General features: G+C 38.5%; 1 protein-coding gene across 1 annotated transcript; it reads left to right on the top strand.

Moving 5' to 3' along the window:
- The first annotated feature begins 594 nt into the window (after positions 1-594).
- Positions 595-23,926, top strand: LOC146161265 (chromosome transmission fidelity protein 18 homolog). Its single transcript, XM_083384498.1, has 22 exons — positions 595-714; positions 3,198-3,371; positions 3,449-3,536; positions 4,255-4,408; positions 4,758-4,880; positions 5,046-5,138; positions 5,738-5,971; positions 6,776-6,946; positions 7,450-7,580; positions 7,910-8,033; positions 8,355-8,476; positions 8,844-8,937; positions 9,304-9,428; positions 9,966-10,070; positions 10,516-10,648; positions 12,285-12,509; positions 13,187-13,336; positions 14,103-14,233; positions 15,688-15,832; positions 16,456-16,590; positions 18,896-18,962; positions 23,445-23,926. The coding sequence occupies exons 1-22, from the start codon at positions 633-635 to the stop codon at positions 23,564-23,566; spliced, it is 2,928 nt and encodes a 975-aa protein (XP_083240624.1). The 5' UTR covers positions 595-632; the 3' UTR covers positions 23,567-23,926.
- Positions 23,927-24,649: the final 723 nt, after the last annotated feature.

The following is a 24,649-nucleotide window of genomic DNA, read 5'->3' as shown; positions in this document are numbered from 1 at the left end:
ATTAAACTCAAACAGAACTTGAATTTCGACTATTCGGGACACTCATGGAGAAAACCCATTGCTGGTTAAGAACCCGTATGCCATAAACACATACCAAGGATGGCCAACCATCCAGAGAGCCACAATAAGGCTACTATAAAGGTGCTATAGATTTTAGTTCACTAGTTAACTATATTTTACTAAATAGGCTAAATTAGGGCTGAGGCATATTATTATAAAGGTATTGATCAGGGGCGGATCCAGGATTTTTGTTTGGGATATGACCTTTTTTATGGATGATGTCGCCAATTTACGTCTTGATGTGACGTCTTTAAACAATTATTCCTAAAAAGCATTCATGGTTCTCGAGCGAAATTGTACGCTATTTACAACTGAATCCAGTCTAATAGCCTAAAATCCGAAAAAAAATGCGTTGACATTGGCAAAATTTCGATAAAAACCGGTAGGTGACGATTGTAATTTTTTAATTTTTATGCTGCTATTCCGACATGCTTGACTGCCTATTTTAATTTTATGCTCATTTGGCGGGAAATCGTAAAGCTGTTTTCTATTAATATTAATAAGGAACAACTGGAGTGCATTCTATTTTATATTTCAAAATAAACCTGTTAATTAAACTGGTGCAACTGAACATGGCTGACTTCGGTTTTGATGAATATGATTTGTATGAAACAGAGTATGCAGATGATCTAGATGCGTTGGACGAGCTAGAAGGTGAGTTGAATTTTTCAGTCAACGACAATCCGCTATTCAATTTATTTCGTAACTTATCAATATTTAGACTAATAAAAAAACTCGGCGCTCTTTCACTATTGTACGTAAAAATTAATAAAAAAAAGAAAAAAATTTCTTCAAATGCCGCATACCACAACGCATTTTGTTTGGGTTAGGGTTCGGGTTAGCATTTGGTTGAGGGTGGGTCAAGTTATTATTAATAATAAACATAATATTACTTGACCCACCCTCACCCAAACTCTAACCCGCACCCTAACCCAAACAATATGCGTTGTGGTATGCAGTATTCTTATTTTTTTCTTTTTTGCATAACTTTTCACGTACAATAGTGAAAGAGCGCCAAAAACTCAGTTATGTTAAAGTAAATACAGGACAAAAAGTCGAACCTTGACCCCTAAACAACCAATTGCTTTGTATATATACCTAATAAGGCCTAACAGTGTTTACCATTGATTGATAACCAGATTAAAAAACTTTGTATTTTGCACGACATTTTTAGAAATCCTAAAATTGCCGTACTAACATTTTTTTTAAAGAACTGCATGGTTGTTAATGAATTGCCCACTGTGGAAAGTATAGCAAGTGCACACACAAGTTTTTTTATTTGACTCAACATATACCCCAATATTCCTATTGTTACACAAGTGGGGTGCGCTGAACTTTTGTTCACCCGATCAACTCAAATTTTCTTTTTCGCACCCGGAAGACCTCGTTGAGATTTTCCATACTTCCCTAATGGATCAATTACTATCAAAAGTCGTAAGCAGTACTGAAGTTTTCAAAGCTAAACGTATTTCACAGCAATTTTCGTGAAATGATTGGGTACGACAGGAGCTAAGAGTGCAAATGGTAGGCGATTTATTCCAAACTTTTTAACCTCGGGGCAGACTACATTTGAAACTATGGATATTGTGGGCGATCATGTCTAAGCAGTCTAAATGTGTGCGGCTGTATTGAAGTTATTCCTCTAATTTGTATGGCTGTAAACTAATTACTACTAAAAACTGTATACGCGACTTTTTAGTTGGCTTGTGTTTTAATCTGTAGTGCAGTTGCCCGTTCATTCGCAGTCATAGCCGCTCATTTTGTGCAAAAGAGCTTAAAATTCCTTCAGCAGTAAAAAAAAAAAGCTCAAATGTGCAAAATTAACTTACACATATGGATTTTCAGGCTAGTACTTAATTTTCAGCTCTGCATATTTTAAAGATAACATTACAACCCCTCAAATTTTAGCAGAAGCTATACTACAGCAATGCAATTTTAGGCTGCATAAACATCCCCGCAAATATTTTTAATTTGAAATTTGGTGCAACTAAATTCAGCGCATTTGCTGACTCAGGTTTACACGGCTAATGAATTTCAATTTTTTATGAAATGTATGTCGAGGCTGAAAATACCAGTAAAGACTTTAGCACATCTGACAGCATATAGAGTGATTTAATGTACAGGAAGAGTTGGTTATTAAGTCTTTGGTAAATATCCGGTCTAGGCTTGGGGGCACAAACATGTAAGGTCTAGTGCAGGGGTCGGCAACCTACGGCCCGCGGGCCGGATCCGGCCCGCCGCCTCTTTGACAAACTATAGGCACGATTCCATTTCAAATACTTTTTAACTATTTTAACTACGTAAGTGCGAAAAATTTTCGCGCTTCGCGTGAATTATCCTTCTCCATTCGGTTTGATTACGTTTAGACGCTGTCTTTTCAAATATAGATTAGCGCTTCTTTACCGTTGTGCCGTGGAAGGTTGCCAAGTGCGTCGCGGACAAACGGAAAATGTATTCACAAATATTGGACATATATTTTTTAGCATTTTTTTTATTTTTTATTATCGGCAATGTAGGCTAATGAAAACTTGCAAGAAATGGCGTTATAAAAAAAAAAAATTGTGCTCGCTTCGCTCGCCAGGTGTGCCCGGACTTTAAAAGGTTGACAAACACTTAACTAGATTAACTGTTGAACCAAACAAACGCATTTTATTCGCGCTTTGTGCCAACACTTTATTACTGCCTCCTTAAATGTATTTAAACACGTTTTTAGGCGCAAAAAAGATCCAATGTCCGCCTGATTCACGGTAGTTTTAACATTTTAATAACTTAATTCCTAGTTAACATTTTGTGCGACCCGCAGAGACCTTTCTCAGTTTGGTTTTGGCCCGCGACTACAAAAAGGTTGCCGACCCCTGGTCTAGTGAAATATATTACTTGAAATTCAAAAGCAAAAACACATGTAGCATACGCAAAAGCAATTTGTGAATTAAACTCCCTTGAAATATAAATAACAATAAATTTAAAATGCATACATTTCCCTTTTACTTAAACAAACTGATGTTATTGTCATTTTATTGCAATTTGTCATTTACATAGTATTTTTTTTCACTTGTTTGGTTCAAATTATGTTTGTTTAAAGGTATCTAGTATTTTATTCTAATTTTAGGTTTTCATGTGTACTGTTATTTTAACAGGTGTTTCTAAAACCCAATTACCTTCAAAACCAAAAGAAATTTCACAACCAATCATCCCAGAAGAAGAGCTACCTGAAATTGGTATCAACAAAAGAAGAAAGTTGTTTTCTCCTATGCAAAATATTGAAATTGATTCTAACTTGATAATTGATGAGGAAGATATTGTGCCTTTAAGTATGTTGCTGTTTGTTGATATTTTCTGTTTAATATTTTGTATCGCTAATTAGAGTTGTGTATATTATCTAATTTAGGCCCCCAAAACAAACGTCCAAGATTGGATTTTCAAAGAAAACCAAGCATGCCAACAACACTTGACACAGACAGGGATATTGCCTTAAAGTGGTATGTATAATAAAATGAACAGCTGTTCCTAAAGTTGGGTCGGGGAACCAATTTGGGTCAAGTAGTTTTAATGTTGCTTCAAAAGAGAAACTTTTTATTGATAAATGCATGTATGCAACTAAGAGGTTTGTAAATCGAATAAAGGGCAGTAAGTGATCTCATCTCATTAAAATTCACTATAGATTATCTAATTTTATAATTATAAAATTTTTCCAATTATTTTCATTACAATCTTAAAAAAAAACGTGGTTGCCACATGGAATAAAAGAGTTTGGAAACAACTGGTATAGATAAGTTAAGTGCTACATAAAGTTGCTTCCAAACATTGTTTCATCTTTAAACTATTTTGGCATTTTTTCTAGTAAAATATATGAAGCAGTTTTAACGTAACGTTTACAAAGTAAACTTTTGCTTTGCCCATAAGAGATTTTCATTGTAAAATACCAAAAATTTGATGGAAGTCTGTAAAGCAATACTATCTTTTAAAAAAACTCAGAGCTGAGTTTAATTTTTTCAATTTTTTGAACAGCGGTAGCATAGACAAAAAAAATTAAAAATATGGTTTTCATCCTAACTCCTAAGCCATGCTTCGCGAAACATGTTGTGGCTTGATTTGGTTGGTTGGATGATTGAACTAGTTAACTTGATTTTTTTGAACAAGATTGCTTTAAAGAATAAAACTGCAAAAGCAATGTGAACTGAATTTATTTGGCAGGAAAGAAGAACAAAGACTGAAAGAAAATAATATTTTATCAACACCACAAATGATTGACAAGATTTTAAGATACCGTGAAAACAAACATGACTCTAGTGAGTTTCTGCCAGCAGGTATGTGTTTAAATTTTATAAAGAAAGGTTTCAACAGAAAAGCGTGTAGAAGTTGTTTTTAAAAAATGTAATAACTTTCACTGAGTTTTTTTCTGTCTGCATACTAAGCAGTGGCGTTTAACTGTTACTGCATAGTTCATAACCACTTGGCTGCGACAACACTTTGCTCAAATTTACTTAAGTTTATTTAATCCTTAAATAAAAAAGTCGCTTTCAGTGCTAGCCACTAATTACAGATTTTAAAGGATCAGTTTAGAATTCCGCTCAATGTTTTCCACTTATTATTTTATTAATCATTGAAATATGGAGTGATTTTTTTGTTAATCCTGTGTAATTAAAATACAAAAACTTATTTTTTTTTTTTTTTTTTCAGTTGAAACAGGGATTAAGACCCCTTTTCAATTGACAAAGGTGCTTGTCTGTCCTCCAGTTCACAGTGATTATGTTTCTGCAACTTCCTCTGATGGTCAAAGGGTCTATATGAGACTCCGATCTCATGAAAAAATCACACAGGTACTTTGCAGTCTTTACCATTACATAACTATATACACTCCAGGGTTAGACTGGTAAAAAGCTTGATTGCTCTAGTTTAATCGAATCTAGATGGTATTAATACGTTTTAATTGTATTATAAAATGAATGTTCTCCCACTTGTATTTATTGTATTTTATTTTACAGGCTGTAAATACGAATGAATTGATTACAGGATCGCGGTCAGCACAGTTACTACCATATTCAGTGGCTGAGCTACGACAAAGTATTTTTGAACAGGTAACTGTAAATCCACCTAATAAGGTGGAGAGGCCAAAAATAAGAAGTGTGTGTTATTTTGCTTCAACAAACTAGAATTTTTTCAGTTTTTTGCATTATTAAGTCAAAATTAAAATTAGAGCGCTCTAGTTTTCCCAATTTAGATCAGAACTAATTCCTGCATATCTGATAATATGTTTTGACCAAAAACTAAAACATGAAGTCGGACAAAATGGCGTTTTTGGTCCAAGCAGAATTTAGATTAAGACTCGAATCATAAAACACAAATAATTGAAAAAATAGCTTTAGAATTGATCGAATGTCGCTTTAACTAATTTACTAGTAGTTTAATTAAGTTGCCCAAGTCTGTCTTCAACCCCTTAATACATGGACACCAGAATATCTAATTAGGATACCCTAAATTATATTTGAAAAAGTGGTATTACAATAGAGTCACTGCTTCAATTGGATGTTAATTAAACTTTAGCATATTGTTTTAGAATCGCTAATTATATTGTAAACACTATATGTTCCTTTTGTTTTTTACATTTGCTATTTAAATAAGGCCCTATTTCTAAAAAGTAGTCCCCGATTTTGTAAACTTTGTATTTAATTTGCAGGAACAACGCAAGGCAATGCTTGAGAGCCAGCGCATAACCGACGAGGTCCGCAGTTCATCTTTGGGTCAACTGGACAGCACTTTGGCCAATCAGATTCTGTCAGACAGCACGCTTACCACAGAGTTGGACAGCCAAGAAGATGAGGGCATTTATAGCAGTGAGGAAACCCCGCAAGAGGGATTATGGGTCAACAAGTTTGCACCCACGCATTACACCCACCTCCTCAGTGACGAGGTATTACACTTTTGTTGAATGGGCAGATTAATGTAAGGGACATTGAATTTTGGATTTTTTTGCAATGCAAGATATGAGCGTGAAACCTACGAAAGTGTATATGCAGGGTGCACCAGAAAAACCTTTTTCAAATTGTCACTGTACCAAAGCTGTAGCAGTCTGGCAGGAGGTTGAATTGAAACTTTGCAGCAGAGGACCGCTTGTGTTTTAGGTTTTAGTTTTTAAAAGTAAATAATGTTTTGTGCAAATTTTTAAAATTTTGTATCTGTACGTAAAATGGCCTGCACTGGTAAACACGGTGCATTCATTGTGTAGTTTAAATCCTCTTGCCGTGTTTACAAATAGTTAATGTGTTGAAACACCACCAAACTTAAAAATGTTTGAAGCGGAAAAGCGTGTATCACGAATAGTTTGTGGGATTTGTTTAGTTGAAAGGAACTAGACTATGAACCTTTATCATGGAGTTAGCTCCATCAGGCAACATATTACTAGATTGAAAACGCTGACGACGGGGTCATCCGTTGCAGAACACATAAACGCTCGTTGTTCGACGCGCCGGATGACTCCGTCGCGTCACAGCTTATCGCATACTTCAGCGACGTCTAGATTTCTTACTTTAATCTATAGTTTTTTATTTTATACTTTTAAGTATATAAGCTGGATAACGCATTCCCCTTTTTAATTAAATTACTAACCCTGATGAGGTCAGCTGGTATCTGCTGCTAAAACGCCATTTATAACTTCGTTTACATCAGAAAAGCGATTTCTATCTATAAACCTTACAGTCAAATATTTTCTTTGTAGGGCGTGAATCGTTCTTTGCTGAAATGGCTGAAGCTTTGGGATCACGTCGTGTTCGGCCGGGAACTGCCCAAAAAGAAACCAAAGTCCAAAGAGGAAAAGGAAAAAGAGGAAAAACAACAAATCCTTAAAGCAAAGTTCGGCAAGAACTTCAAGTCTAAAGATCTAGAGGAGGTCATAATTTACCTAAAAGTTGTCTTTTTTTTTAATCGGTCTAAGTAGAGTTTATGTGATTCTTGCCTAATTAGATATATATTTTAAAACCGTTATATTATGCAACAGTTATTAAGAAAATGTGTTGACATAATCTAAAGCAGTAGTTCTCAACCTTTTTATCTTTCGTGGCCATTTTCGTTGCACAAAAATTCTGTGGCCCAATAAATTTTATTAAATGGACAAACTATAAAAACCTTATAGCGGAGCATATAACAATAAATTTACATTTCTACTTAATTCCCCTGCAAGCCATTATTCCTGTAAATTTAGGTATAGGGACACAAATGAAACTAAATTCTTCATTAAATTTAGCTTTTTTAAATTGGTCTGTGGCCCATCTAAAAAGTTTCCATGGCCCACCAGTGAACCATGGTCCACTGGTTGAAACCGCTGATCTAAAGTCAATCCGGCGACTGCAAACGTACATTGAGTTTTTAATGCATCTAATATTTTATTTTTAGGAACTGGATGAATTCAAGAGGCCCCACTTCAAATTCGCGCTGCTCTGTGGCGCTCCCGGCTTGGGAAAAACTACCTTAGCCCACATCATCGCTCGACACGCCGGATACCACGTTGTGGAAATGAACGCCAGGTACAAAAAATCACATTCTGCGAAAAAGCACTCTCTTTTCTCATAATTGAATAGGAAGCACGTCTAAAGTTTACTTTGTCTTTTAAAGCTGTACGGTGCAAAATATTAGTCAAGTAGATATTGCAATAATATATGTATAATATTAATAGAACAAATACCAAACGGGCGTACGTTGCCTAAAGTTAAATCTGTAGTCACCTAATAATTTTGGAAAGGTAATATATTCTTTTCGTGTTAAAAACGAAGTATTCGAGCTCACTCCAATTTCTGGTCTAAGCTTTTTGTGACGTGGTATGACGTAATCATAAGCCAGTCTCCCATCGTTCCAGTGACGACCGAAGTGCGGACGCTTTCAAGAGAAAACTGGAGGAGACGACTCAGATGAAGTCGGTTCTTGGGACAGATCAGAGACCCAACTGTTTAATCATCGACGAGATTGACGGTGCACCTCAGGTAACCAGCGACAACAATACGTTTAACATGCCGTGTGATTTACATTACTCGTTGTGCAGCCCCAGGTACAATTCTTAAAGCTCATTGATTCAGGCAACTTATCAATTCATGTAATACTCATTTTCTGTGTGATATAATTTAAACCACTTAATGTTGAGACGCTGTGGATCGGAGTATTCGACTTTCGCTATAAAAAAACAAATGGCAAGGCCAATGCGTTTTGGTATTGTTCTTGTTTAAGTTTATACTTCTATTTCATAGATTTGCCATTTTTAATTCAGGTGAACTAATATACCCAAATGACATGTTTTATCCGCGCAGGCTGCCATCAACGTTTTGCTGAATGCAGTCAACCCCATCAAAAATCCGGAGAAACAGAAAAAGAAGAAAAAGCAATCGAAGAACTTCTTGCAGCGCCCTATCATCTGCATCTGCAATGATCTGTGAGTAAAACTCATTATATAGTGCGGAAGGTTTTGTATAAATTATTTGGTTTTATATTGCACATTGTGAGACCGTCGTTAAATTAGATTTTTAAAACGATGGTAAAAGGTTATCAAAACATTCGGTATAAACTATTGTATTTTCTATCAATGTTGGCCGATCCCTCATCCAATCATGATAATTGTTGTATATAGTTAACTAAACGATCATATTTACATGAAAAGCTCCTACAACACACTTTCCAAGCTTGTACCTTCACAGAGCAAGACCACTCTACGACGATACATTATGCTATTACCTCGAACAAGAAAAATAAACAATAATAATTCATAAAAGAGCCTTTACCTTTGCTCGTTTTGCCAACAGGTACGTCCCCGCCTTGCGCCTATTGCGCCAGCAAAGCTACGTCCTACAGTTTCCAGAGACAACCACGGCGAGACTGGCCTCACGTTTGCGCCAGGTATACAACCAGTGCGAAGTTTTTATATTATAAATTACTAGTCTAGTTTTCCGGTCATTTGTCAATTTTTGTGCAGACTCGTTTTTTTGCACCGGTTGCTGGCAGCGCTTTTTTTATTTTTTTTTATTTTGTGTTATATTAGTTTTGACTAATTTATTTAGGTAACGTTTTACATTCGTTACGAAAAGTATCAGTATCGTTACGCCTGTCTGTCACTTATAATGCTTAGGTCTAGGCCCCTACCCTATCCGTATTCCAGTACGTTTATCATTATTGTTTCTGAATTTATTATGCACTTCTTACACTATTTCCTTAAAATAACAACGCTTTGCCCTCAGTAACAACCTCAAGGTTTCTTTTTCTCAGTTGTGCAGTCACCAATCGTTGGAGTGCGACCTGACCAGTCTCCTCGCTCTATGCGAAAAGTCGGGCAACGACATCCGCGCCTGCATTAACACTCTGCAGTTCGTGCGTTCTAAAGGAACAACCAGGTAACATAAAAATACAATATCAGTGGCCCCTGCACAAGGATGACACGCAAAATCGTTTCTTATAAAAAACAAAAAAAAAATAATAAGAAAAAAAAATGGAATATAGAAATTGTCATTAGAAATTCTATTTTAATGACTTTTTGGCATTTCTGATAATGCCGTTTTTGACTTAACTGCAGTATTCTGTGTTTTAAATAAAGTTGTTTCGGATATTTTAACTCTGTGGTTTTGTTGGGATCTATCCAATTTTAACTTCAATTATTTTAACTTGTTGAAGAGTAAGGTATTTTCGCAAACATGTCAATAGGTGATCATCAGTATGTGAACGCTTTTTATCATGGTATGGTTCAGGCCGCTTATTTTCAGTCCGTCAATAATGTTGAAATTTCGTCAATAATGTTGAAAAAGAGATCTACTTTTTGTTTAAATATAAGCTTCTGCAATATGGCACATTGGCACGTTGTGTAGTTTCAGAGTATGTTTTATACTAAAACGCGAAAACTGTCCACGCTATTTTTTTAATGATCTCGTTTGCAGACTTAGCGTTGATATGGTAAAGGACCTCTCGATCGGACAGAAGGACCAGCACAAGTCGATCTTTCACACGTGGCAGGAGATATTTCAGCTGCCAAAAAACAAAAGGTTAGTTTGGCGACACTTGCTCTATTGGCTGGTCACTATGTTGGCATTGTAAGATTACGGCTATTAAAAAAGTACAGCCAAATTGCGAGAGCCACAGTCAACTAATGGCACTTGAACGGGAAGCATTATATTGATGTCAAACTATGTTTATCATGAAATGTTTACTATTGTATCTCAACTTAATTTTATCTAACATTTTTTGTTACATAATTTTCCTAAATGTTGTCATGCTGTGTTACTAATATATTTAAGTCCAACACGGACGGTTTCTGGAAAACGTTTTGTCTCATCAGTAACCGCTAAGTATAAAATAAATATATTTCCCCATACTTTTAGTAATATTTATATTTTTTTAAATTAAAAAAGCAAAATCCCGCGGTAAATGCCATAAGTTCGGGCATTCTTTTTAATAGGATGAAGATTATTGTTTTATATTTACACCCAGAAAAATGGATCGCGATTCGCAAACGGTTAAGCGCAATTTGGAAGACGGCCAGAAGGTGTCGCTCTTCTCCACGCGATTTTATCACATCCTGGACGTAGTGTTGGCAAACGGAGAATATGAGAAAACCCTGCAGGTTCGTTGAACCGCCTTAACTCGTGGTTGCCACAAAGCTTTAACACATTTAATTGTCTTTAAATTGATATCTTTTTTTTCTTTAAATTGATATAAGTTTAGAAAATACCGTTTTAAAACTAAGCTATGTTATTGTATTATTGAGAATTTATACTGTTTTGTTTTCGATTTGCATTTAAAACACGTCACTTTATCCACCTTGGCTTCGAAAACGTATAAGTGTTTTTTTTTTTAATTTATTTTTCATTTAATTTTGTGCCAACTCTGTGGATATGCGATAGTGGAAATTCCCTTTTGCAGATAGACACCAGAGATAATGGCGCCTTATCGGATTTTGATTTATGGACAGAAACCGCGGCGATAACGGACATGACAGACATGTTCGACAAATAGGGCGGGAGCTGAATGGCGGATTTACCGCCATGTACGAGCGCCGAGCCCGTGTTTCGCTATTAATACCATTTCCCACGACATTTATGATCTGGACTGTCATAAACCGAAAGCGAGATGTCTGGTCACATACCCAACAACCCATCCTTTTCTCGTGTTTACTGTAGCTGGTTTTGACTTAATTTATCGAATCGAACATGTTTGACTTCTGGTTGGTTACCAACGAACAACTATCCCCGCACCCTTACCTTGTCTTTTCAACCGCCGGGTATTACGTAATGGAACCGAGCCCAGTCAGCGCCGCTCCTCGTTTAAAAATTGCCCAGCTTTGCAGTTGATTACCTATCACGTCTCATAAGTATTTGTTAAAAATCACCTCACACGTCGACATGAATAACCTTAACACGACTTTTATCTAGCGCATATTCGTCATTATCCACCTTCAAACCCTTAACTAAATTAAATATGTTTTGCCTATAGGTTTAGTTTGGTTTGACAGAGAGGTATCACAAGTCAACACGACACGAGTAGTGCATTTCTATGATAAACGAGGCATATTGAAACACTTCTGAAACGTAACCATCGCCGATACAGAATCTAAAAAAGTAGTTGGTTAAACATTGAAAATATAGCTAATTGACGTATAAAACACAATCAAATAGGTTTAGGTAATATTAGTAAAAAAGGATGTCAGCTGCGTTATTGGCCCAACGTTTTAAGCCATTTTCGTGTTTTCATACCTAGCGTTGTGTTTTCCTAACTCTTTATGTCCCACGTTACGTAAAAGACTGGCTTAAAAGCTGCCACAGAAAAACATCTCAAGCCTCTGTGAAATAGGGATGTGCGATCACATTGGCTCGAGGCCGACACCCGCTGCCAAGTTGTAGTATCGCTACTCGCCGGTTAATAGAGTGTTATAGGTTCCCATCAGATTCAAAATTAATACAGGAGTTCCAACCATGTTTTGTTTCCAACATAGTGATTTCTAACTTAAAAGGAAATTTTATCAAGAAATTTTATCAAGAAAAATAGTATTTTACCTGCTTCTCAACACAAAAGCGATTTTTTTAAATACCTTTAAAAGTTTCAATTTCATCTATTTTGCTTGATTGCTCGTGACGTCATTTAGTATTGGGTCGGATCGCGAAACTTTTAGTCTAAAATATCGGGTATTGCAATAAAATGTCCATCTGACCCTACTGTAAAAGTTTAACTCACAACCTGTGCAACAACAACAACAACAACAGGGCGTGTACGAGAACTTCCTCGCCATGAAGTTCAAGGACCTCGGCATGAAGACGGTGAGCAGTGCATTCGAGTGGCTGCTGCTCTACGACCGAATCAACCAGGAGGTGGGCGTGCGTCAGGAGTGGGTGCTCATGCGTTACGTCCCTTACCTCTTCGTCGTCTTCCACCTGCTTTTCGCCTGCGTCCAGCCTCCCCGCATACAGTTCCCGCAGTCAGCCAACGAGGTGCGAAAATTTTAAAGTTGCAGTTTTTTTGTTTTGAAATAGCTCTACTAATCCCTGTCAAGCTCTCTCTCCCATCTTATAATATTTTATAATTGTACATAGGGACCTATGGGGTATTATGTATTGGTAAGTTAAATACGAAACTTATTTTACCGTCTATAGAAAATGTTAAAAATGAAGCAAACTTTTTTGTTTCATTTGTTTGGCGCTACGAGATCAATAAAAATAGTAGTTTTGCAAAGTTGTAAGTGCAACAGTATGCTACTATGCTTGATGTATGACTGTTGTTATTCTCGTTACATCAGCAGGGTGGTCAATTTTTTCCTCCAGGTTCTATAACAAACTTCATTTCCATGCCATTGATTGTTTAATCTTCGGGGAATTGTGCTTTAAAACTTATCTTGTTCCTGCCATGGGGCGAAAATCACTGAGCAGCTACCAATGCCCGCTATCGTTTAAAACAGTTTAAAGCCAAGGCTTAAAAGAGTTCGATTTGGTTTGCGATACGGGTTCAATGAAATCCCCATTGAAACAAATGTTTCGGGGCTAAAACAAATTGAAACATTTTGTACGTGCTTTGAGTAGTTTTGTCTTTACTCTTATTAGGTTTTAAAAACTATTCGTACTCTATACCGAATTTTTTTTTTACAAATCAACTGTCGTTTTTCGTTCCTCAGAATCGCCAGAAACTGCAAAAGAGCGAAAACCTTTTGACATCGCTGTACCAGGAAATGCTTCCCAGCGCTCGATGTTACACCTCACCTTCCGTGGCAATTTGCGACCTCGTGCCCCACCTGCTGGCCATAATGACGCCGTCAATGCGACCGGTAGGTGGCCGTAGCGAGATGTTTAGGAATGAAAAACGCTAAACCGTGCATTTAGTAAAATAGTCACTAGTTGCATAAGAGCTTTCCTATTCTAATTTGTATTTCTTGTGCTTTTTTGCCATTTTACTATTAAAAAGTCGATATTGTGCCATGCATGGCTAAATTTTTAATGACATTTTTAAAGTTGCATGCTAGTGGTATTAAAGCGGTATTATGATGCAGGAAACCATGGTTTTATTTAGTTTTGAAACCGTAACGACTTTTCATTCCAATATTCGGTTAGGAAATGTAGCGAATCGAATGATCCTGGGTTCAACTTTGGGACACACTTTGATATACAACTTTTCATACATTTATTACATTTATCAGTATTGTAATGACCAAAGACTTGACTTAACTCTTTTGAGCGAAATGACTTGACTTGACTTAAGTCTTTTGGTAAATGTCGTGGGTTGATAAAATGGAGTTATAATCTTAATTGCTGCACATAAAAAAAATTGATTGCTTTACGTGTATGATTTTTTTACTTGAGTTATTGCTCATATATATAATCGGATGAGTTTATATGTTAACCTTATATGTTTATTACCAGGACTTGGCTTGAAGTTGACTTTCTCTAATTATGACTTGACTGCGACTTGACTTTGTGATTTTTGACTGGGACTTGGTATTCATTTGAAACGATTTGGCTGTAGATTGACTGGAATTTAAAAATGACTTGATTACAACACTGCATTTTATATATTGTTTTGCATTTTCACTCTAGGTCAACATGCAGTTGTACAGTAGCGCTGAAAAGAAGCAGCTTAGCGACTTGGTTCAGTCGATGCTCTCCTATAACCTTACCTACAGGCAGGAGAGGGACCCGGAGGGACAATACCGCTACGTGCTTGAACCGTCAGTTTACACTTATTCGTTCAGTTCCTATAATAGCTACGGATGTTTTGCATTGTTCGAAATGTAGAACAAATATCACGATACCCCCCGGGTTTGTTAAGCTATCGCGGTTTCACTTTGTTTGGACACTTTTAAATTGAACTTGGCTCTGATCAAACATTCTATATGGTCTTTGCGGAATTGTAAGGCACTTCAAGTTGTTGGACGATAAAACAACGTAACCCTAACCTTGTGTGCTTCACACTTATGAAGTTTATATTGTGACGCGTTTTTGCTCCCAAACCACGCGTTCCCATACACTTGAAATCGACCACCCGCAGTTCCTTGAGAAACAATTCCGTTTTATACAATGCCAGATAACGCGCGCTAAATGGGTGTAAATCGATGTGGTCAAAAAAGCTTTCAGGCACCAGGCATGACTCAAGTCGTTGAACAAATGCTGCCTTGTCAAAAACCAGTTTTCGAGTTTTCCGTGGGTAATGTCACGTCCAATCTCCCACCACGTTCCACTTTACATCTGCAGAAAAAATTGGCGAATATTGATGTTTATTTTTACATGAAACTATTGGGGTCCTGTGTGTGTTTAACTGTTGTATACAAATACTCCATTTGCTCCAAACCAGTATCCTTTCATCTGGTGTATGGTTATTGGTCATTTAAATGACGCCATGTGGCTACAAATGGGCGTTTTCCAGGGTTTGATCAGTGTCTTAACTTAATAGCGATCTTCGAGTATAAAAGCAATTTTTGTATTGCTTGTGTGAATTGATTAAAATTGATTTTAATTTGACTTACCGTTCAATGTGACGAATAAGCTTCCAACGTAAATACCATGCAAATTCAGTTTAATAGGCCACACACAATAAAAGTGTTCTTGTAAACTTAATCTATCGTTGTAGTTCTCAGCCTTTTTGGCTAAATGCACCCTACAAAAAACAGAAATAATTAGCGGCACCCTTTCTGTCATTTTTGCTCAGTGGTTTTCTGTAATGTCATAACAAACGAAATTCGAACAACGCTCATCGACTGTTCACAATATAGAAAAAAATGTTAATTCATTGCACTTTTATCCTATATAAACGATTGCACCAAGAGACTTACCAATGAAATCTGGGCCCATGTTTTTGACAGTTTTTGACTCGTTGCGAGGATCGCTAGATCAAGAACTCTTTGGTTTTACGCAGCAATGGTTTATATGAGTAGTGAGTAACTGACACGAGTTAAGCAAAAAAGACTAATCGTATTCCTTACGAGTATCACTTTGGGGGTATTTGAACTCGATTCGCGTTTAGCCGTTAATCATTATTTTGTCAACTTAATGGTGTTACTGTATGCCATGGTATGGTATGTTTCCCGCTCGGCACAACTCATTAGTAAAAGCTTGTCAGTCAAAAAAATGTACTGTTTCCCACTTGATCCGCTGATGTTTTTCTACAACCATATAAATGTGGCAGGGATATGTCGGAGGTGTGTGTCTTCGAGGAACCGGGGAATGCTGCGCGACGGCAGCTTTCTTACGCCGCCAAGCAGATAATCGCCAAGGAGGTGGACAGCGAGCGGATGAGACGAAGCGAGCGCCTGATGACCAGCAGGTTTCAGGTGATCTTTGTTGCTATAACGTGTGACGATTGACTGACTCACTTTCGAAGTGTGCGTACGGAGCCTAGCACGCGAACATATACTCAGGTTGACACGATGTATAGTAGGGTTGTTCAAAAAAACACTTTTTGTCGATTTTTAGTAGGGACCCCCTGGAATTGTTAGGTTGCTTCTAAAACAACCACAAACCAAATCAGCGTATGTTAGGTTTAGTATTGACCGTGATACGTCAATTTGAAAATTCAGATTTAGGTGAAAATTTTTGAAAAAAATCATCCTCCCCCTAAAAAAACATTTTTTCCCTTTTTTTGCATTGCTTGCAATGGTATAGCTATAATAAATAAACCTGTTTTACAGTTTAAAAGTGAGTAGTCGAGGTATAGTTGTCTGTTCAGGATTGTAACAATCGAAGCCTAATTGTGATATAAACACTAAACAGCATGTAGGTTAAATCACTTATCCGTTCTTTATCCAGTTTGAAAAATGGCTTATATTTATCCTACGTTAATATTCGGCAGAGATGCACCATGTTGTTAAGATTAGTTTTTGTTTAGATAATTGCTACGACTAGTTGATATATTCCTTCTTTTAGTGTTTGAGATACGTTTAATTTTTCTCAACAGGGATCCCATAAACCTGAAGCCACCGCCGAGGCTATTTCTGCCAGCCAGAAAAAAGACGACTCGAAAAAACCCATGCCGAGCCACCTTCAGCGCCTCGAGGCTTCAATAAGCGCCGTTACGCTTCCTGCGGAAAAGGTAAGTTTTGAATGCCCTGTTGTAGTGTCAGTTCACATCTGATTCTTACTTGGCTTCCAGACGGGTTTGTATGGCTATAAACCGCTATAAATCTTGTTTGCTTATTTAGCCTTGAAACCGAGTAGTAGATTGGATGCAATCAGGTTATTCTGCCTGTGCATTTTAATTTGCTGTCGTAAATTTACTCAGCCATGAACGGAAGTGCAAATTTCAAAGTTCAAATCCAACTCAAACAATATAGCAAGTAACAGACACGGGGTTTGGTTTATACTAGGAAATGCAGACGGGCCTTTATAAAGTTAGGAAAGAATATCTTTTTGTTGGCATTAAAATTGATTTGTGCTAAGCTTTCATGGTATTTATGAGACATACATGACATATTTTTTGGATTATGGTTAGCGTTCGTTTTTTGATAGTGCCAGGGTAAGTATTATTAACCTAAACTACCCCATTTTTGTATTTTATTTATGATTTATGCCTTAATTGTGTGGCATAACTACTCTATTAGGACAGGTCACTAGTAACTACTTACCAGCTTTAAGGCTGTCCAAGGAAGAATTAACCTGGCTCGGACCGGCTGCAGGACATTTTTGAAACGAATCTATTTTGTTTTGCGAATTTTGAAGCGGTCCAGTCAAATGGCTAAAAGCTGAGGAGGCGTATTGTTAAAAAAAGGACTTGCTTTTTATACAGAAAAGTGACCTTGCAACTCTCGCGATGTTGCTTAAGACATTCTTCTATCCCGAAAAACCGACTTATAGTAACCGCCTCGCAGTCTTGTGGGCACACCAGCTTGTTTTGGGCTGGCGGATTATTATCGTTCCACTGTGAACCCAATGATGATAAGCAGACCCGTATAGGCCATAAAAGCCTGCCTGTTTTTGACATCTGTTGCTGTCAAACTTTTTATTAACTTTAAAGCCACTCCCAAGACACGGGAGTCTGTCATCGAGCCATATCTCGACTGTCATGTTGCGGCAAGTTTAGGCGGCTTATGTCTGACAGTTTCCATTCATCATCAGGAACTCGCAACTAGCGTTAAAACCTTACATTGTGTTTATTAGGCCCTCAAAAATGCACAAGCAGGTGCTATCAGCGCTTAAGTTGAATTGCACTGAGGCGCTAATTTTTCTGTATGACATTATTCGACTTCGTTGCAACGATGTTATAAATATTTTGGAAAACTTATATAGATGTCAAATATTAGAGACTTGCCACGGTAAATTTCCATTTTAGGCTGTTACGACAAAAAGGCGCACGCCGCGAATAGGAGGCCACCAAATGCGCTCTGACTCAACTCGTAAAATAAATTTCACACCGTCTCTGAAATCCTTTGTGCTTTAACGGCGACACACGGCGCAACACGGGTGGCATATGGAATTCCCGATTATTCCCCCCTAATAATCTCCCCAGACAATTGTGACTCTTTTTGCGAGCCATGCGTTTAGGTCGCGTGGACTTTGTACCTATAGCCTTTTCTTGTCATTACGAAATGTTCGTCGGTTAATATGCAATTGCTTGTAATCGATGACCAACTGAATGTGTAAAATATGAAGATATATCCTCGCCCTTACGACGTAAATAAGGACAATGACTTCAAATGGCAGCAAATATTATTTAGATTTAGACTTTCCAGTCGTATGGCAAAGTCAGTCATTAATAGGTTCTAGTCATTTAAAAGAGAAATATATTTCGCCATAAAATTAGGCATAGAATCTGGATTATAGTTGCACAAGAGACAGATGATGCCTTGTTTTGTGGCGAAACATATTTCTCTTTGAAATGACTAGAACTCATTAATGACTGACTTTGACTAAAACAGGAAAGTCTAAAGAATATTTGCTTTTAGTCGCTTTCCTTTCCTATTGTTTGGTCGTCGACATTCAACTCTTACACACAGTGTTGATATGTGTACACACAGAACGTTAAACAATAGCATTACCTTTATCACAAAAACACTCCCGACTCGTGTGTTTTATTTTTTACCACGATCTTGTGATATAATATTACGACTGTCTGGTGCAATGCAATCCTAAAAGTGTAAACTAGCCTTGATTTGATTTGTCAGAGCTCTCTATCATCATTTCTTTTTCAATAAGCCAGGCAAACGTATTTTATTTTACTTTTCCATTTCTAAATGAGGTTTTTGTTGTCGTCCGAAATGCCAAAAAAGTTGTAAGGAAACCAAAACAGCAACGCCGTGTTACTCGTTTTTACCACACGACGTTTTCGCGCATATATTTTTGTCTCAATACACATTTTTTATTGCTGTTTAACAATTTCCTTTATGTCCCGTTTTTTCCAGCCGGTCGTTGACTTCTTCAGCCGATTCACCAAGATCAAGAAAATCCACGTGAACAGCGAAAAACAAAGTAAGTGTCGTGAGACGCCTGATGCCTGTATAACTGTCCGATAGTACTTGTGTCCACTCGGATTGGTCAGCTAACTTAATCCGTCCAAGTAAAGGCCACGGCAGTCAAGTACCAATGGAATTGTCTATTTAAGACGACGTATGGTCGCGCTTTATCACTTGGTAGTGGCGCCGCATTGAAAGCCTTTGAAGGAGCCACAAATTTAGCGACCCATTTTCACAGTTGGATTCCAAATTAAAACTACGTTATGAATGGCAAAGGAAAAACCCTTACGTCACTATAATGCGGTTTCAAAATCTGTTCAGCGAAACTGTTGCATTACTTTATGTGAAAGGCGTTGTGCGGGGAATCCTAAAGCTACTATAGAGAGACCGTCACGTTTCAACTGACTTTCCCTTGTGTGACGCACGCTATGAAATTAAATTGTAGATTCCAACATAATCCTGATTTGGTCATCATTTTGACACATCGAATTTACATAGTTGATACCATGGGTAACGTTGAATGAATAGGTTTTAGAGCCGACACAATAATTTCAAATTTAACGCAACGAAATGCGTTTTAAATTTCTTCAGATTCTATTTAAAACTTCACATACACTTATGGATGCGGATTTTGACGTTTATTTCAAAAAAACGCTTATTTTCGTAAAGTTGCCGAAATCGGCTTTGAAATTCAATTTTGTCAAAATTTCGTCGCCGGATTACATATAACGGCTTTTAATATTATATTATGGGTTAATACGGCCTTCAATAAACAAGCCCCGTACGTATAAAAGTAACACTCTCGACCTTCTCGTGTGACGTGCCGTAACAGTTACAACGTCATGCGATGACGTCACTCGATGACGTCACTCGATTGCGTACCTGTCGATTTTTCGAACCCCGCCTATAAATCACCGACGAGCCCATTTGATCGATGTCGCGAGATCTCTGATCGATGTAAACTTGTACAGCGACTGCGCACAACCAACTACAATTGGTGACCACTGATTGGCTGCGGTGGTTGGCCAGCCACTCATGCGATTACGTAACAATGGCCGTCGCGCGTCAGCGCCGCATGCGCAAGCGTCAACAATGCCTAGGTGGGTCGCGGGGCCTTTTTGATGTGCCAAGTGACCGACTGAAGCCAGTCCATCGCCTGTCACTTCGATAGGCATTCGGCATTGTTGACGAGGCCTAATCCGCTTTTGTCGCCCGCCGATGCAGGACAGGTGCGGCCCCGCGTTCAACAGCGTTTTACACGCCGAAACACCTCCGGAATTTCGCTTTCAAACTGCTCCTGAAACCGGCGATTAACACATCGATCGCTTGTCGATTAGCGACTTGTACGTGGACTTGCGGTCCGATTCCGCGCATCAGCAACGGGCGCGGTTTCCAAAGCAAGGGGCGTTGTAGCTGTACGATTTGCCGCCGATCATCGACTAATCGCCCTAATGCTTGTCAAGTCAAGTCCCCACAACGCGTGTGAATCGGCCCAGCGCCTCATGTTCCGCCTCCGTGTACCTACACCCGGTTGCATATGCCCGCTGCGCTGTTAACATTGGCTTAACGCCGGTTCGTGCCTTGTTTTCACTTTAAATACGCCGCTTTTATTGGGTTTAATGAAACGACTTGTTTATGGAATGCCGCGCTTAGGCGTTGCTACGTCACTCGTACATGTGTTCGACACATGCAGCAGGTCCCGACCCGCCCTTCAACTATCACACGGTCAGTGCTTTCCTCCCAACGTTGAGTCATTGAGCGTTATGCTGTAAATACATACAAACGCAAAATTATGCTGGCAATATTAGAAACCTCATCCGTAATTGTAAAATTTAATGTTTTTAATACACTTCCTGTTTTTGTAATCCATGGTAACAACCTTTAGTACACAGTGTATTACAGCGGATGCCACTCCGTTCCAACAAGGTTCACTAAACATCATCTTTATATTACACTTTCATAGCTTCGAATTTCCATCATTACCAACAAGTGATTCGCAAAAAGTATAAAATATGTTAGTTTTTTTCCTTAGGTTTTGATATGGAATTTGAAATCACACATAAGATACTAAGTGACCGCACAGCCAAGTCTCCCGCTACCATCCGCGCCATTTACTGTGACGTCACTACCCGGGCCACCAACCCGCGGCTCGGTCCGACCTCAATCCACAACAAGCTCTCCAGAAACTTGCGTTTGCCGCTAACATGCGGTGCACGATAAGATAGTCGGAAGGATTGCTCCGTTCAATGTTGATTCGTTAGCCTTGCGTCGTGCGTGCTTGTGAACTATAGGTCGAACGCGACACAGCGAAGCACAGGGTTCACGCGAGACATTTGCAGTAGCCACCTTTTCACGTTGCTCAGTACGACTCGCTGACAGTCGCGCTTCAAACTGCGTAAAAATACTGAGGACAAATTTGGAGAAACAATCCAAAAAATTAACTGGGTGATTTTTTATGCTGTTCAATATAAGGACCCTGTGTAGTTGAGAAGATTGTACATATTGCACTTTTAAAACTTTTTCGTCAAAATGTTCGACATAAATCCATAAAACTTTTACAGAAAAAAACATGAAAGAATAAAATCTGTTAAAACCTATGCGAGTTCTTGTTTTCTTCTTGGCTTTCCTTTTCTGGCAAAATCTCAGATCGCAAACTTATTTGACAAAATTGACATTCTCATACTTTTAAAGTGCATTGAGAAAAGTTTTTTATTAGGTGGGAAAGGGCGGGGCAGTAAAAAAAATTGATGATTCGTCACCATTATAACCAGTTTTTTTTTTTATCTTTATAGTAAAACCGTCCAAAATATATTACGGATTGTGCATATACCAGGTAACCCACTCATCGGTAGCTTCGCGAAATGGCCAAGGGTACAGAACGGAACAAGAATTACCTAATAATAGGCAGGCGGCTGCAAAAGGGTCTGTGGTGTAATCATGCATGGGCATCAATCGTTCTAGCTCCTTGGTCTGCGACAGAAGAACAGCAGCAGTCAGGACCTCGAGGCTAAATTGCGTCATCGCTTTGCTGTGGAGAGTGTTAATCCACGATTCCTCGAACGCCGGTGGTTGTCCCACGGTCGCGCAATTGTTTACACCGCAAATTTGTGCGGGCGGTTTGAAATAGATTCTCCGCCGTCTCACCCGACTCGTTTTTTTTCGTCGGTGCAGCAGCGCTTCGTTTTTTTTGTTTGCCGCTGACCTGTTGGCTTTTAGAACGATGGAAATCCACTTTCGTTTGGGCAAAATCCACTTTGTCGCTTTTAAAAGCTTGCCGCAATTGGATAAGTACGCAAAGAAGCGTGCAGCCTCTTTTAGTACGGTAGTGGTCGACTGGTCGTATATAACACGGGCACATACAGTCCTTGGAGGGCCACGAGCGTTTGTATTTTAACTCTAGTTACCAGTTTAACTTTAGTTGGTGATTTCATTATGGCTTCGGGGCCCTGTGACGTTCTGTGACGTATTTTTATGTAACGTGAGCAGGGACATAAATTGTTTGAGAGCCTACTGGGGGCCATCTGCCACAAAAGGTTGAACGCCACTGAAATCAACGCCTAGGATAATATTTTAAATAATGGCTTATCACGTTAGTCCAATGGGAATTGTTAAGTCTATTTCCAAAACAAGTTGTCGGTACTATTTTAGTAAAATAAATGTTCCACATTAAGTGCATTTAAAATCATGTATTCGGCCTAATAATAGACATTTTCTGGACTATTTAGTATTAATACTAGCACGCTGGAATTCTCCCATACTTAATGTAAACACAGCGGCTTTCACAAAATATGCTGCATCACGCTGCTTTATGCTTACGTCAGCACGTGGCGGCACGACTCAGTAAACATACCAATCAATATCCTGCGTTTGGAGAAACTGACCTGATGCCTTTAATTGCTCGCGTTACTGTGCAATTTCTTCCGCTTTTTTTCTTGGCTTGGTTGACATGATCCCGTGATCGTGACATTGCCATCGCGCTACCTTGATTTCATCATTCCGTGACGTTTAACCTTTCATTTCCTGTGAGTTTCTTGACGTCATGTTTTGATGACGCCACTTAAGTTAAAAACCGGACTTCCTGTGTGTAGGTGTTGCATACCTTGGCGAAAAGTGGTAAACAACTTGTTGTTAATTGAAGGCCAATCTACTCAGAAAATACCCTGTGTACCGCTGAAGTATTTTTTGCAAAACATCTAGTCCAACCTCTTTTACACAAAATAACACTAGTCAACGCCATGTTTAGAGTTTTAACGGGGTGTTTTTTCTCACGTTTGCCTGCTGACGGAGCAGTGGTTTTTAAAACGGTTTACCGCCTCTTTCGTTAAACATTGTTTCGAAAGGCGTGGAAAGCCTGCAAAAGCTTTGATGTATAGCTGTTTGCGTGGAAACACGCCAAACGCCGAAAACGCCGTTTTGAGAAAGACTCTTTGCCGAAACCGCAACCGGTAGCTCGCACACAACAATTGGCGCGGCCCTAACGCGTGCTTTGCAACCGCAGATGAGTCGAAGAAGGTGAAAATCCGCGATCCCGGAATCGGAAACAGTGATCTGTGGTTCAGATACAACGAGGGCTTTTCCAACGCCATACGCCGCACCATGTACGTCAAGGACTTCTTGTGATGCGGCGCCAACTTTCAACTTCCGCCCTTGACCGCTTGCAATACAGTCGCGTGCCAAACTTTGCGCCAATTTGTGTGTTGTTTTTTAAAAGCCGCTTGCCGTGTGCGGCTGCACGTATCCTATAGCCCCATGTTTATGATGAATTGCAACTTTGAACTCGACACCTTGGTTCGAACTTTAAATCGAAAGACCTGAAGGACCCCTATTTTCAATCAGAACATACACTGGTTCGTATTTATGAGTAGAATTGCCATTTATTGCATGTAATCTGACAACATTTTTGTTCAGCGTCTTAGCATTCGTTTTCGTGGCATTGTATTATAAGTATATTCCCGTCGAAATATGAACACCAATAAAACAGAGCGTCTATTCAAGTAAGTGCGATCATCTAAGCGTGCTAACGTATTTTAAATTTATACAAAGGTTTGCAATCCGTGTGTCCGTTTGCATGTTCGTTTAAATTTAGACCGTTAGCGATTGCCGGAACTGGATTTGTAGGTTCTCAGCTGTCAGCATCAAAGATCGATCTTTTTAAAAAAATTACCCCCGCAAGCACGTTGTTTAGGAATTTTCTAATTCTCGATAGACCAAAGAAAAAATGCACTGTAATCTTAGGTTGTCACCTGTCCCGGATCGTGCAGCTTTAATGATTAAGGTGTATGCCACGCTGTAAAGCGGTTGAACTGAGGCCAAAGCTAAAATCACCACCTAGTGACGCAAGGGTTAGCGGCAGTCTTGACGTAAGCAATCTAGTGGATTTTTAAGTCGTGTTATCTGATCAGAAAACTAGCAGGGAACCTTCATGCCATCGCCAATCTCAGGAGAACAGGTTTGCGAAAAGGATTATGAATAACGGCACGAGTATTTCCCCTTGTGTAGAATGATGTTTGTTTAATGTTTATATCTAAACGTATGCGAGTTGTGTAGAAAAATACCCGTAGCGGCTAATTTAAAGTAAATGCTTTATACTGTCAGACATCTTACGTCGTTAATTTTGACCCCCGGGGATAGATTTTGTTTCGCGCCACCTAACCAAGTGCCGAATTTTTTAGAAGAGCAACAACTTTACCAAATCACAAACTA

Source organism: Ascidiella aspersa, chromosome 3 (genome assembly GCF_963924565.1).
Source record: "Ascidiella aspersa chromosome 3, kaAscAspe10.2, whole genome shotgun sequence".
Classification (NCBI taxonomy): domain Eukaryota; kingdom Metazoa; phylum Chordata; class Ascidiacea; order Phlebobranchia; family Ascidiidae; genus Ascidiella; species Ascidiella aspersa.
Note: the sequence above shows the minus strand (reverse complement) of the source record. Positions and strands in the feature narration are given on the sequence as shown.